The 15,883-nt window shown below is 49.6% G+C and overlaps 1 protein-coding gene across 4 annotated transcripts in view; it reads right to left on the bottom strand.

The window, feature by feature from the left end:
* Positions 1–7,209: 7,209 nt before the first annotated feature.
* Positions 7,210–15,883, bottom strand: part of FBXO10 (F-box protein 10) — a 66,697-nt gene continuing 58,023 nt past the window's right edge. For all 4 annotated transcript variants that reach the window (XM_009456634.5, XM_016960890.4, XM_063788555.1 and 1 more), the window contains 3 exons: positions 14,407–14,720; positions 12,220–12,401; positions 7,210–9,039 (listed from right to left, as the gene is read on the bottom strand). In XM_009456634.5, coding sequence (XP_009454909.3) covers positions 8,865–9,039; positions 12,220–12,401; positions 14,407–14,720 — 671 coding nt within the window. In that variant the 3' untranslated portion in view covers positions 7,210–8,864. The remainder of the gene's footprint in view (positions 9,040–12,219; positions 12,402–14,406; positions 14,721–15,883) is intronic.

Here is a 15,883-nt window from a genome sequence, read left to right as displayed (position 1 = left end):
TCTCTCTCCTTTGGTATTATTGCTGTGATTATAAATGGCAGATGTTTCTCATGTTGGTTCACCTGTGGGGATTTGGGAGGGTGGGTCCTCCCTCCCAAAGTTGACTCACCAGGCTGAGTCAAATCTAATGGATGAAGGTTTCCAAAGAGAAATGTGAAGTGGCGTGCTTAGGTCTGGAAGGGCCAGTGGAGTACGCAGTGAGGAAGGAGGATCTGGCCCAGCACGCCTGGGAAATGACACTTCAGGCTTTATCAGAAGCTAACTGGGTCACCAGTGTGATGGGGGCTGCCACAGGCCAGTAGGATACAGCCTGTTGTAATGGGGTGGAGCCAAGTCAGAGGAAGTGGTGACCCAATTTCTCTGTCTGGTGGAGGCCACATAGAAGGCAGGGGTCAGCTATGAAAGCCACACCTTGAAGAGGATGAATCAGTCAGTGTTCAGTTCAGAAAATCAATTGCTCTAGGTATCTTAAGAAGAATGGATTTTAATGTATGGATAAGGTGCTGTAGAATTGTGACAAGGGCCAGAGGACTGGGAATCGGAAGGTTGCCGTCAGGACTGCTGAATTCAAGAACACACTGCCGGGGTTGCCATCGGGGACTCAGAAGCCACTTCTGCTCCATAACTGCTCCTGGAATTCATGCAGCTGAAGATTCAACACTGGGCTACTGATTTCAGCTACCCATGCTTTCTTCTTTTTCTTTTTCTTTTTTTGAGACAGAGTCTTGCTCTGTAGCCCAGGCTGGAGTGCAGTGGCACGATCTTGCTCACTGCTACCTCTGCCTCCCATGGCCTGGTTCAAGCAATTCTCCTGCCTCAGCCTCCCGAGTAGCTGGGATTACAGGCATGCGCCACCATGCCCAGCTAATTTGTTTGCATTTTTCGTAGAGACAGGGTTTCACTGTGTTGGCCAGGCTGGTCTTGGACTCCTGACCTCATGATCCACCCGCCTTGGCCTCCCAAGGTGCTGGGATTACAGGTGTGAGCCACCGTGCCCAGCCTACCCATGCTTTCAAAGGTCCTGTATTTCCACCACTTTGTCACCACAGACAGCCAAAAGGTCAAGCAGCTGGCTTCCACCTTGCTTCCTTCTGGTGCGCATATATAGGAGCCTGATTAGCATGTAGAATCCTAGCAGAATGGGAGTCTTTGAAATAGGTTTCAGCTCACCAGCCTCTAGTTACAGGAGGCATTCTAGAAGGACATGAGTGGATTATAACTGCCAACCAATTGTATGTGCCACTGAGGAGATGGAGAAGCTGTGTCCAGAGGGGTGCTATAAGGACAGGAGTGTGACACAGGAAGGCTTAGGTACGTGGCCTGGGCCCAGTCTCACATCTCAGGGTCCTGCTTCAAGTGGGAGCAGTTGAGATCTGTGACACTCAGCACCTGGGAGGCTGGGTCAGTGAAGGGAGGGAGACAGAACTCAGCTCCTCTGAGAGGAGAAGTTTACACAGCACCTGGGGCCCTCCATTTGAGAGTCACGGTGGAAAGGAGTCTTGGCTGAGCTTTGGGGCAGGTGCACCTTATTTTCTTTGCGCTCTGGGATGCCCTCAGAGCTGTGCTCCTCTGCTTTGTCCCCATCTGCCTCTGGCCCTGGGTAGGAGGCACTTGGAGCATACTTTGTCTTCCTTCAGCAGAGGTGTGGGCAGGGAATCTACTTGTCTCTTGTTTTCCTTTAAGCCGTTGTGAAAATCAAGTATGTGACTCTTCCTTGGAAAAAATAATCTCTCAGAAAAGGACTTCTAATACATCCTCAGGGTAGAATGTGTTTCCGTGATTACTTTTTTTTTTTGAGACGGAGTTTCGCTCTTGTTGCCCAGGCTGGAGTGCAATGGCGTGATCTTAGCTCACTGCAACCTCTGCCTCCCGGGTTCAAGTGCTTCTCCTGCCTCGGCCTCCCGATTACAGGCATGCACCACCATGCCCGGCTAATTTTGTATTTTTAGTAGAGACAGCATTTCTCCATGTTAGGCTGGTCTCAATCTCCTGACCTCAGGTGATCCGCCCGCCTCGGCCTCCCAAAGTGCTGGAATTATAGGCGTGAGCCACCACGCCCAGCCTTTTGTGATTACTTTTAAAATTCAGCTGGGTTTGACACTTGGAGGCTTAATTTCTGGGAATGACTGGACACAGCATGTGGCTGGGACCCTCTGAACAACCTCTGACCTAGTGGAGAAGCAGGTGGTAATGACTGTAGGTATGGATAGGGAAAGACTAGGTGGGCAAATACTTGTCGTGTGTCAACAGGTGTATTTTGCTAAATGTCGGGGACACATTCCAAGAGGCTAAAAAGCAAATTTCTATACATTAGGAGATTTGTGAGTCCTTAGGAAAGGCTCAGAAGAGGGCTCTAGCTAGCACAATACCTGACATAGAAAGTGGTCAGTGTCTGCAGAATGAGTCGGCATGAACCGTACTTTCCTTGGCAGGGTTATTAGGTGGTAAATACCTGCAGAATAATGGGATTGTACTAGGGTTTCTTCTGGCTTTAGAAACCCATTTGTTTACTAATAGATTCCCAGAGGATACCTTGATCTCACCAAGCTATTTGCCAGAATGTCTCCTGATGGCCTCATTGAAGAAAGGGGGACTATGAGCCAGATGCTGGTGCCCTGAAGATTTGTAGTTTGTGGGATAGTCTTAACTTGGCAGGGTTTGATTAACAGAATGAAGTCTGTTCCTTAGAGGGAAGTCTTTGCTTGCTGCCCTGACCTGCTGGACACTGTTAATTGGGATGAGGTCAAAGAAGGCATAGTTACCACATTTGCAGGAGACCCTAACCTGGAAATAGTAAATTACATAACATTCTTTCAAGTGTCTCCTCTTTTAAAAAAGTATTTTGATACAGTTTCACACAGAGAAAACTTGCAAGAACTCTTGTATATCCTTTACCCAGATTCTCCAACTGTCAATACTTTGTCCCATTTACTATTTGCTTTAGACATTTTGAGATTTGTTTTTGAACCATTTGAGGAAAACATCCTACCCTTCTACCCATAAGTACTTTTTCAGTGTGTACATCTTAAGAATCAGGACTTTCTCTTCCATAACCACAGTCCATCAGATGCAGGAAATAAGACAATAATACAATACTATGACTTAGCCCACAGTTCATGTTCAAATCTTACCGATCACCATGCCTCTTTGGTCTTGCTTAATCTGAAACAGTTCAGATTTTTATTGGACTTTCTCGGCTTTGACATTTTGGAGAGTGAGGTGTTATTCTTTAGGGTGTCTGTCAGTTTACATTTGGGGCTTTCCCGTGATCGGATTCAGGATTTACATTTTTGGCAGGAACAGCACAGAAATGATGCTGTGACCCACGTGCATCACATTAGGGGCCCATGATGTGGGACTGCGCTTTCCTTGCTGCTGTTAACTTTTATCAGTTAAGGTTGTGTTTTCCCCATTGTGAAGATACTGTTTTTCCTTTTAATAAGTAATTTGTGGAGGGATACTTTGAAACTAAGTATCCTGTTCCTCATCAAACTTTCACCTACTAGTTTCAGCCTCAATTGATGATTCTTGCTGAATCAATTACCAAGATGGTTGCAAAATGGTGATTTTGCAACATTATCGTTTCTTCTAATTATTGGCATGCTCTTATATGGCAGTTTGTTTTCTCGACCTTAGAAGTTTTGTGTTCATTTAGTTATTGGCATAGACTCAAGAGTCTTGTGTTCTATGTGGAGTCTGTTACTGTGATTCCTTGTGATGTCCAGATTGTATGTATTTGGCCAATCTTGAGTTCCTTCAGGAAACCTCCTGGATCCCATCATTTTAAGGGTGCTTCCTTACTTTCTGGCATAAGATATTCCAGGCCTACCTTGTACTTTCCCTGCTGCAGCCCTGGAGTCAGTCTTTTGTTGTGGTTTTGCTTTTTAGAGACAGGGTCTTGCTCTGTCGCTCAGGCTGGAGAGCGGTGGTGCAGTCAGCTCACTCCACTCCTGGGCTCAAGCCATCCTCCTGCCTCAGCCTCCTGAGTAGCTAGGACTATAGGCATGCACCACCACGCCCAGCTTTGAATCCATCTTCTTTCCAAGGAGCTCTGGCCTTTTAGCAGAGAATAGCGGATGACATGAATGACGGGCCTGAAGCAGGAAGTAAAATGCAATCCTGACCACCAGACAGATGGGATCTTCAGCTGCACTCAGGCAAGAACTAGGCTCGGGGTAGAGGTGACAGCTCTGTGATGGGGAGCTCAGGCTGCACCAGGAGGCCATGCTAGTTTTGACTTCATTTAAAAAGCACACTACACAGCTGACGGGCTCAGGAGCTCCATGAAGGGCACCCTGCAGAGGTCTGGAGGGTAGTGAGAAGGTACCAATGGGGTGAGCATGCCTGTGTCGGGAGGCTGATCCGGGTAGGAATAAGCCCAGCATGCCCCACGTGAGCCCACCATGAGGAAGCATTTGGAGAGAAAGCTCGCTCTGTGTTAGAAGGGAGATTGAAGAAGGTGGGCCCAGGGTTGCTGTTGACAGTATAGGCTCATGTGCTGTTCCAAGGCTCATCTCTGGCTCTTGCCTGGTCTGGCCATACCATGTCCACATCCGCTGTACTTAGGACTTCCTCTGGGCACCAGGGCAGTGGCCTCACCAAGACCTGGAGGCCTAGATGATGAAATCATACTGGTGTTTGCTGTGCTTGTACATTCCCATCAGCAGACATCCGTGTTTGGGCCTGACTGGCCAACAGGGAAGTCCAGGGAGGACACAGTATAAGCTGCTTGGGTAGAGGTCAGCTGGAACCTCTTGTGAACTCTGCACCAGAGTGAAGCCTTCACCCATGGCAGTATTCCTGTGGGTGGGAGGGAAGCTACTGCAGACTGAAAGCAAATGATTCCAAGGAAACACAGTACTTTAGAGAATTCTCTTTAGATCCGTGAGTGCTGCCCATGGAGCTGGGCCATTCCTCCTGAGATGCAGGACAGGACGCCTCAACTCTGCTTCTTTGGGCTCTCCCAGACCTACCCAGGCCACTGGAGTGAGTCTAGAGAAATGACCAGGGTGGTGAGGAGACACCCTGCAAACTGGCACATACGAGAGGAACCCAGGAGGGCAGCAGACCCCAGGGGGATGAGGGTGCTGCCTGCAAATCTCTGAAGAGTTGTCACAGAACAGAGTGAAGAGATGTCCTTTGGGGGCCCCAGGAGGTAGAGATTCTGGGAATGAGGTTGGGTTTGTTTCCTCATTTGTCTGCCTGTCTGTCCACCATCCATCCAACACTTAGTGAGCTTTGCTCTGTGCTGGGCATAGAGAATCAACAGTGAACAAGATGGGCAAAGTCCCTGCCCTCAACCAACAGACTGAAAAGAGAGGATTCAGTGCCATCTGCAGGTGGCATGTGGCTGAGTGGGCACAGGAGCATGGAGAAGGCGCAGTTAACTGTTATTTGCAGAGACGGGGGAAGGTGTTCCATAGAAGTAGTGACTAAGGAGCTTCTGAAGGAGGGGTAGAATTTAGCCAGGGAGAGAGACTTTGGCTCAATTAAGTAAAAAGTTAGATGGGCTCAGTTTTCTTGGGCAAGTCTGGCCTGTTGTGCAAAGCACCCGCACTCCCTGACTCTTCCCCAAACACGAGCTAAGGTGGGTGTTCTGTTCCTCCCACTTCTGCCTCCAAATGACCTGGAGGGAATTTGTGTCCCAGCTGTTCCCTTCCCTGCCACCTTTGCTCCAGGTAATAGCCCTCCCCACACCTCTCCACCTACAAGCTCTTAACATCTGATAGGGAACTTTCCCCTGCCGGATCTCAGGAGCATCAGCACTCCCAGCCTCCAAAATGGGGACAATGAGCTCACCAAGTCAATGTTTAATACATTACTGACAGAACTTACGATGATTTTAGGTGGCTCAGGGATGTAGTAAAGTACTTGTGTTCTGCTGGTTAGGCTAAGCTCAAGTGACAAATGGCCCTCAAATGTCTGGTTTCAACAAAAGTTCATTTGCTTTTGTTGAATGTCTGGCACGTGTCAGCCAGCAGGCACCTGGGACCCTGCTCCGGGTTAGCTTCACCCCGGGACTCGGGCTGCCATGTCTGACACGTGGTGGTCCACTGGCAGAGGGACACACGATCGGGGCAAGTTCTGCTGGCCCTTAAAGCTTCTACCCAGAAGTGACCATTAACCACTTCTGCCTACATTCACTGGGCAAATCAGGTCCCATGGCAACGTGAGAGGGCATGTTACTCTCCCTGAGGGGCAGCAAACATTAGTAACTACCAAAACCAATGAATATTTTCATTTTAATAGTTTAATGTATGTTTATAGTAATATAAAAAGTCTTTTCAGTGTGTGAAAAAAAGACATGTTGTAGGATGGGATCCTGGAATGGAAAAAGGACATTAGGTAACAAACTAAAGAAATCTGAGGCCAGGCACAGTGGCTCATGTTTGTAATCCCAGCACTTTGGGGGGGTTGAAGCAGGCGGATCACTTGAGCCCAGGAGTTTGAGACCAGGCTAGGCAACATGGCAAAACCCCGCCTCTACAAAAAAATACATAAATTAGCCAGGCGTGGTGGTGCATGCCTGTAGTCCCAGCTGCTCAGGAGGCTGAGGTGGGAGGATCACCTGAGTGAGCCTGGGGAGGTCAAGGCTGCGGTGAACCATGATCACACCACTGCACTCTAGCCTGGGCAACAGAGTGAGATCCCGTTTCAAAAAGAAAAAAATCTGAATAAACTATGGACTTTAGTTAATAATGTGCCAGTACTAGTTTATGAATTTTTACAAATGTACACTGATAGCATAAGATGTTAATAACACAGAAACTCGGGGGTGGCAAGGGTGATATGGGAACTCTAGTAATCATCTGTCTGCTCAATTTTTCTGCATATTTAAAACTTCTAAAAATTAAGTAGATTTAAAGAAAAAAGTACTAACTAACTTCTCAGGTGACATATGGATATAGCAAAAATTCTAAGATGCTGAGTAAGTGAAGTTGGGGAAGTGTGCTCCGGGGTCTGAGGTCCCTAAGCTGACAGTCCAGTGATCCATGGGGACGGCCTGTTTCTGTTGTCTTCACAGAGCAGGCAGGAGTGGAATTATAGCCCGATTGAGCCCTTCAGCCCTATATCTGGAACTGTCACAGGAACAAGCTGACCCAACAAGATGGCCCCAGGATTCTCCTGTCTCCTTCAGAGGAAACAGTGCTGGGCCTGGCCAGCTGGGAGCCCCAGTATATGCCCAGACTAAGGAAAGGCTTCCAAAAGTGCCTTTTTTAAAATATAGAACTTTATTTTGGTTACTGAGGTTTTTGTTACTGTTGGTTCACAGAAAAGTCATTTCTTAGAAAATAGTAACGGCAGCATTTTGTACAGCGACTCACATTGGGGCCACCAAACAAGTGCAAAGGACAGTGCCAGGGATAGAAGAGGCCAGTACTCTTGTGCCCAATGTTCTCAGGGAGAACCCAGTGCTCCTGGCTCCCTCTACCCCCTCCCATCCCACCCAACAGAGCAGCACCTAGGACCAGTAGAACCAGCCACGCAGCCAAGTGCACGACAGTGACCCCAGCAGGCTGGTGAAGGCCCCACAGGAAAGGCCGAGTGGGAGGGGATTGTTCAGGCTGAGCTGGCCCTGCATCCAGCCCTCTTCCTCAAGCAGTGGGGTCTGACCTCACCTGGCTTTGGGACTTGGACATATTCACAGTACGGTTCAGTAAAGTCCTCTGGGAGCTGGCCTTCCTCTCCTCACTCAGGCCACTAATCCTACCCCAACCCCAGGCTGGATCTGGGGACACACAGTCAGAAGTGGCCCTACCTACGGGGAGCACACAGGTGAGTGGGGGGTCAGGCAATGGACCCAGATAGCTCCAGGACAAGGCAGAAAGTGCTCAGTACCCTGAGAGGGAGCAGAGAAAGGCCACTGAGGCCCAGAGGGGGAAAGACGGCAGGGAGAGATATGTGGAGGTGGCAGTGTCTCGGCTAAACCTTGAGGAACGAGGACACGGAGATGGGGGAGAAGGGCATGCCGGGAGGAGGAAAGAGCATGAGCCAAGGCACAGAGTGGGGAGGCTTGGGAGGGTCAGTAAAGACCAGCGCTCATCCATGAGAACACAGATGCGAACGAGAGGCCCAGGTACCCTCATCTGAACAGGCTGATGCTCAGGAGGGGTGGCTGGTGTGGGCATGCTCACATGGGGTTTGAATCCTTCTGCATTTGGGAGCTCTCTGGGGATGGAGTAGAGCCTTGTGCATCCCTGCCCACCCAGCCTAGCATCTACCTGCACGCTGCAGCCCCACCTGTTTCAGCATGTCCCTCTTGTCATCCCTGGGGCAGCCTTTCCATGGGGTCTCCTGTTGCTCCCAGGTCCTTCCTTCCTCCCAGGTCCATGTCCAAGTCCTCAAGTCAACCAAACTCAACTCCTCCAGCCTCCAGAGACAGCTGGGAGGGTGTGGTGGGGTCCCTGGAGGGATTGAGAGGGAGACAGGTCTAGCAAAGGGGAAAATTCTGGAGCAGTTGTCTCTCTCTACCTCACTAGAATCACTTCCCGCCATCAGAAGTAAATCTGCTCTTTCCTGAGAAGAGTCTGGGTTTGGTGTGTGTAAAACACAGTTCCTTAGAACTCAGAGAAAATCCTGACCAAAAGCTTCAGCATTTGAGCTTCCCCCGCTCTTCACAATCTTTATAGACTTCGAGTGACTGGAAACCCACCAGCTTCTATCCCTTCTCCCTGAAAAACATTGCCCACTTTCTTCTTGCTATGGGCTGTGGAGCTGAAGTGTTCTGGAGGTACCGTGTTTTGGAGGCCCGGGACCCATTTGTTCGAGGGGGAGGGGGAGGGGCGGAGTCTTCTCAGGCACTATTTCCACCTTAGCTCCTCTGAGCACCCATCCAGGCTTGGCCCTGAAGCAGGTCTGTGTCCTCACAGGATGGTGCAGAAGACACTGCGGTTGCTGTGGTAACCACCTTCCACCCGGGCTGTGATCCTCGTTGCCATGGCTGTCACCTTCTGCCCATTGTGGGCTGCCGAGGGACGTCTGAGAGAATTTTCAAGGTGGGGCCGTGCTGGTGGGTTCACCAGGCGCCACGTATCAGACCTGGAGGTGCAAAACGAAAGTCAGTGAACTTCTGAGGGGTGTGCAGTGCTGGCTGAATGCCCTGCACAGTCTTAACTTGGGTTCCAGATCGGTGGATCCAGGTGTTTAAATCTGGATGTAGGTTTTATCTTCCAGTTTAGTGTTAGTCCAAAGAGGTGGGCTGTTGAGAAACTAAGGAGCAAAAGCCCTGCATTCCACGTCCAGCTCTGCCTTCAACTCTGCATGTAGCCTTGGACAAGGTCCCTCTGTAGGCCTCAATTTTCCCACTTTGAGACACTCTGTTGCCCAGGCTGGGGTGCAGTGGCACGATCATGGCTCACTGCAGCCTCAACCTCCTGGGCTCAAGTGATCCTCCCACCTCAGCCTCCGAAAGTGCTGGGATTATAGGCTTGAGCCACTGCATCCAGCCGACTTCTCCACTTTAAATAAGGATCTGGATAAGATCATAGGGTGGTGGTTGTGAGACAGGGTCTCATTATGTTGCCCAAGCCGGTCTTAAACTCCTGGGCTCAAGTCATCCTCCTGCCTCAGCTTCCCAAGTAGCTGGGATTATAGGTGTGTGCCACGGTGCCAGCTTTTCCTCTTTCATTTCTTTTCAGCTCTATGACCACAAATGTTTATAGAAGCTTTATTCATAATCACCAAAAACTAGAAACTACCTAAATACGCTTCAGCTGATGAGTGAATAAACTGTGCAGTACACCCATACAGGGGAAGACTACTCAGCAATCGAAAGGAATGAACGCCTTACATGCAACACCATGAATTAATCTGCAGCATGTTAGGCTAAGTGAAAGAAGCCAGACTCAAAAGACTACATACTGCAGGATTTCTGGGGTTTTTTGTTTTTGCTTTTATTTTTTAATATATATATATATTTTTTTTCCGAGACGGAGTCTTGCTCTGTCACCCAGGCTGGAGTGCAGTAGTGTGATCTGGGTTCACTGCAACCTCTTCCTCCCAGGTTCAAGTGATCCTCCTGGCTCAGCCTCCCGAGTAGCTGGGACTACAGTTGTGTGCCATGACGCCCAGCTAATTTTTGTATTTTTAGTAGAGATGGGGTTTCACCATGTTGGCCAGGCTGGTCTCGAAATCCCGACCTCAGGTGATCCACCCACCTCGGCCTCCCAAAGTGCTGGGATTACAGGCGTGAGCCACCGCACCCGGCCACGATTTCTTTTATATGACATTTGGGAAAATGCAAATCTATGGGGGATAGAAGTTGGTGGGTTTCCAGTCACCCAAACTCTTGTAGAGAGCATGGAGGGCCAGGGAAAATAAAATGATAGTGAAGCTGTGGTCAGAGTTTTCTGATGCTTGAGTTACAAGGAACCAACTTTACACACTAAGTCTCCATTTGCTTAAGGCAACACATTGTCTTATATGTATTTTTATGATAATGATGTTACAATGAAAGGACTGGAAAGGTGTGGACGGAATCAGAGGTTGGCTACTAGCATGTGAATAAAAAGGCCTAAGCTATGTTGGGAGGACTAGTATGTATTTGAGTTTGGCAGCAGGGGAGCACTACTGAAAAGGAGTGATGAAATGAGAGGCTGGAAAAGACAATTAGGACCTCAGGGTACACAGCGGACAATACCAGAGCTGGCATTGGCAAAGTCCGGGCTGTATCCTGTACCCTGGGGTCTCCAAAGGGAAGGAGGAGGTGGATCCCAGGGAGTCCACAATATAATCTGCTGGGATATTGGAAGAAAATACTAGAATTTTGGTTTTTTTTAACTGTATACTTTAAAATTTTCTATTTTGGGGATAGTTTATAATGTAAATAATATACTGCTAGAATACATATATATAAGTTATAAATAGGTATACCGGTGAGGCGCGGTGGCTCACACCTGTAATCTCAATACTTTGGGAGGCCAAGGCGGGTGGATCACCTGAGGTCAGGAGTTCGAGACCAGCCTGGTCAACATGGCGAAACTGTCTCTACTAAAAACACAAAAATCAGCCGGGAGTGGTGGTGGGCGCCTGTAATCCCAGCTGCTCAGGAGGCTGAGGCAGGAGGATCGCTTGAATCTGGGAGGAAGAGGTTGCAGTGAGCCAAGATCGCACCACTGCACTGCAGCCCGGGCAACACAGTGAGACTTGGTCTCTAAATAAATAAATAAATAATTAGGTATACCTACATCGGGGGGTTTCTTCAAAGAATATTTTTTCCCGAGAGTGTGTGTAATACAAAAAGTATGGAGATCATTACAACAGAACATGAAGATCCATGAGAGGTTTTTAACCATGGATGTGATGTGACTGACCAGAGCTCTCACTTAGAAAGATTAACCTGGCAGGATACATGGGACAACCTCCAGAGTGGAGCAGGGGGTGGCCACGGGCAGGGAGACTGGCAGGAGGCTGCTGCAGGGGGACAGGTGACATTGGCGGTGCAGGAGTGATACCAACTACAGCAAATATCAGTATGATTTTACAACCAGAATGTGAAAGCGAAAGCACGGACCAATCAGAACACAGCCCAAGCAGAAGCAACTGGAACAGCTGTGCATTGCAGTAACACAGGCGGTACAGGTTAGGGTGAGCGGTGCTGAGACCTGAATTAGGATGGGGGCAGTTGGGGAAGAGGAGGTGCTGGAAAAAGGAACATTTTAGAAGCAGAATCAACAAGACCTGGTGACTGACTGGACATCTTCGGATTAGGGAGAAAAAGGCAGCAGAAGTTTTGTTGTCAGAACACTGAGTGGATGGTGATGTCGCTGAAATGGGGAACGTGAAAGGACAGAGAGGTTTGAGGAAGATGGGTGGCGGCAATTGTGATACATTGAGGCAGAGTGACTAAAGGACAGCAGCAGCATCAACTAACATTTTTACAGCCCCTCAGAGATTCAGCCAGATAGTGTGATCTTATTAAATGGATTTTACTAAGGCTCGAAGATGTGAAGTAAGTTGCCCAAGGTCACACAGCCAGTAACCTGCAGAGCTGAGATCTGAAACCACATACCCCTGACTCTTAAAAAGCTTGTTCCCTCCCGGGGAGTCCTCAGCCCGGGCCTGACATAGAGCCAGGCACAGGCCTTTTTCTGACTGGAGTCGACAGCTGGCAGGGTTGCAGGGAGCCCGGGCAGCCACAATCCCTGGGTGTGGGCCTGGCTTCTTCAGGGAGCTTACTGTGGCTCTAGAGGACTCGTTCAGGCAACCCCAAGCACTCACTTTTTCTTGAAGACCAGGAACTTGTTGTTTTGCATGATGCATTCTCGGTTGTTTGAGATCTGCTGAAAGATGGTCTTACTGGTTTTGCCCTGGAAGATGATGTTTTCCTGCACCAGGGCCTTGGCACGGCCCCGCACGGCGATGCCGTAGGCCCGGAACGAGTGGATCCGGTTCTTTATTACCTGGGAGAGGCAGCCAGAGATTGTCACACCTCAGGGATTCACAGACTGAGTGGGAGAGCTGGGCAAGTGAATTATCAGTTCTAAAACCAAGAGGCAGGAACATGCCAGGCAGGTCAGTGAAGAGCCTATGAGCTCAAAGAAGGGCACCAAGAACAGCCTGGGGGAGCCAGGGAAGGCTTCCTGGAAGAGGTGATAGGTGAGTTGTAGGCATTTATCAGATGCACAACAGGGAGAGCTGTTGCAGGAAGGAGAAACAATATGCAAAGGCCTGGCAGAGACGGGAGGCAGTGTCAGAAGTCAGGGCCACTGGCAACCCAACTGAGACGAAAGTGTGTCCCTCTCTCCCTTCCTCTGCTCCTGCAGGGCTCAGAGGCAAAGCCCCAGCATTTTTACTCTTTGCCTAAAGTCACTAACCCATGAAGCTGCAGAACTGTAAAGAGGCTTTAGGCGACCCAGCAATCCCACTACTGGATGTCTACCTAAAGGAAAAAAAGTCATGTGCACACGCATATTGATAGCAGGACAATTTACAATTGCAAAAATATGCAACCAACCTAACTGCCCATCAGCCAAAGAGTGGATAAAGAAATGTGGTATAGGCTGGGTGCACTGGCTCACACCTGTAATCCCAGCACTTTGGGAGGCTGAGGCAGGTGGATCGATCACCTGAGGTCAGGAGTTTGAGACCAGCCTGACCAACATGGTATCTCTACTAAAAATACAAAATTAGCTGGGCATGGTGGCACATGCCTGTAATCCCAGCTACTTGGGAGGCTGAGGCAGGAGAATGGCTTGAATCTGGGAGGCGGAGGTTGCAGTGAGCTGAGATCATGTCATTGCACTCCAGCCTGGGCAAAAGAGTGAAACTCCATCTCAAAAAAAAAAAAAAAAAAAGGTGGTATATATATACCACAGAATACTACTCAGCCATAAAACAGAATGAAATAACGGCCTTTGCAGCAATTTGGATGGACTTGGAGGCCATTATTCTAAGAGAAGTAACTCAGGAATGGAAAACCAAATATCCTATGTCCTTACTTGCTCACTACTTATAAGTGGGAGCTACGCTAATGACGAAGAAAAGGCATAAGAATGATATAATGGACTTTGGTGACTCGGGGGGAAGGGTGGGAGCAGGGTGAGGGATAAAAGACTATATATTGGGTACAGTGTACACTGCTTGAGTGACAGGGGCACCAAAATCTCAGAATTCACCACTAAAGAACTTATCCATATAACCCAAAACCACCTGTACCCCAAAAACTGTTGAACTAAAAATAAAAATAGAGCCCTTGGGATCGTAATTCCATAAGGGCAGGAACAAGATCTGTTTGGCTCCACAGTGAAACAGAGCTCTGCATAGAAAGGTGCTCAGAGCTCAGTCCGGTGGGGAGACAAATAGGTAAAGGAAGAGATACCAAGCCCTGTGGGGAGTGCTCTGTGAGGTATGTGTGGGCAAAAGCACTAGACAAGAGATACCTCAAACAGCCTGGGGTGGGAGGTGGGAGCTCAGGGACTCTTCCTGAACAAAGATACAGCTAAGCTGCAGGACTGCAGTGCAAGGGGGGCAGGAGGTATGCAGGGTATATAGGGAAGAGTGTATGCAAAGGCCCCAAGGCAGGATCTCTCTCTTCATGAAGCATCTACTGTACAGCAGGCACTGTGCATGATTATTCTGTTAAGGAAAGAGAGCTGAAATAGTCCTGACCTTGACCCGGAGACCATGAAGATAACTCGGGAGGCTCCCAACACCATGACAAGGAGGGGACACCCCATCCCTGGCTTCCTGCTGGTGAGCCCTTGTTCATCCTTCAGGACTCAGTTTCTCCGTCCCCTCCTGTGGGAAGTCCCACCCACATTTCCCAGGCTGAGTCCTGGCAGGAGGGATACTGTCCCTTGTAGTGCTGAGTGATTACGGTTCTGTTCTCAGCAGAGGCCACGAGGACTATCCCAGGGTTGTGCCCTGTGTGGGCACCACACGTCACACACATGCAGACATACTCACTTTAGTGTCGGACCTGGGCAGCAGCTGCAGCCCGCTGCCCCGGTTGCCAATGATATCGTTTTCAATGACGATGGTGCTGTCGCCCTTGGTGATAATGCCGTGGCCTCTGTTGTCATAGATACCATTGCCCCGGAGCTCCACTTTGCACTGGGCCTCAACCTTGACCCCACTTTGCCGGTTGCAGGAGATGCTGTTGTTGGCCACTCGGGTGGGTTGGCTGCTCTGGGCCACAGTAATGCCTCTGTCCCCATTCGCGTGGATCACATTGGTGATGACATGCAGTGCCTCGCTGCTCTGGACATAGAGTCCTGACGCTATGGGTGGAAGGGTTGGAAAGCACAGGGGGTCCCAGGGTCAGCCCTGACACCACCAGTCAGGAAAAGCCTTCCCTGAATTGTGCACTCCGGGAGAACGGAGTGGAGAAGAAGAGGTACCAACACTCAGAAACAACCCTTGAGTTTGCGTCTTCCAAGCTGATGAAACAGCAGGAGGAAATCCAGGTGCGTCAACAAAACTCTGGTTCTTCTGCATGAAGTCCTTATTCAGTGTAGCCAGGGAAACACCATGTGAGAAGGCTCCTCTGGCCTGAGCTCCCACCGTGTGCTTGAATGCCTCCTGCACCACCGCCATCCTACTGCCACTTACACCTCCCTAACGGGGTGCTCACTGCCGCCTCAAGGCTGCTCACTCCCCCTCTGGACAGGCAGATCTACTCATTAGAGGGTTTTGCTTTGCTCTCCTTCCTACACTAACCTGGAATCTGCCTCCCTACTGTTTGGGGAAATTTTCTTTTTTTTTTTTTGAGACGGAATCTCGCTCTGCCACCCAGGTTGGAGTGCGGTGGCGCCATCTCGGCTCACTGCAAGCTCCGCCTCCCGGGTTCACGCCATTCTTCTGCCTCAGCCTCCTGAGTAGCTGGGACTACAGGCACCCGCCACCACGCCCGGCTAATTTTTTGTATTTTTAGTAGAGACGGGGTTTCACCATGTTAGCCAGGATGGTCTCGATCTCCTGACCTCGTGATCCACCCGCCTCGGCCTCCCAAAGTGCTGGGATTACGGGCGTGAGCCACCATGCCTGGCCGGAAATTTTCTTCTTAATGTAAGTTCTGTAATTTTGGAGTACAAAAACTTACTAAGCGAGTAATATGTGTCAAAAATGTGTTTGAAATTTGGGAAAGGAAAACTGACGCCTGCGGTTGTGTGTACTTAGAGACACTAGGTACATGAGGAGAAAAACCCCAAGTCAGCAGGATTAGAGCTCCATGGCTTGTCAGGAAAAGAAAGCAGGGCAGCCAGACCCGGGGGCGAGGAGAGGAGGGCTCTGCGGTAGGTCCCTCTGCCCACAACAGCAACAAGGGTTGGGGCAGTGCTGGGGGAGGTTGTGTGCAGGACGATGACTGGGGCCCTGCAGCAGTGTCTGGAGCCATGAGCCTGCAAGCTCAAATCTCTTGGTGGCACCAGCCTGTTGCTTCTCC

The sequence above is a fragment of the Pan troglodytes genome, chromosome 11, assembly GCF_028858775.2.
Source record: "Pan troglodytes isolate AG18354 chromosome 11, NHGRI_mPanTro3-v2.0_pri, whole genome shotgun sequence".
Taxonomy (NCBI): Eukaryota; Metazoa; Chordata; class Mammalia; order Primates; family Hominidae; genus Pan; species Pan troglodytes.
Note: the sequence above shows the minus strand (reverse complement) of the source record. Positions and strands in the feature narration are given on the sequence as shown.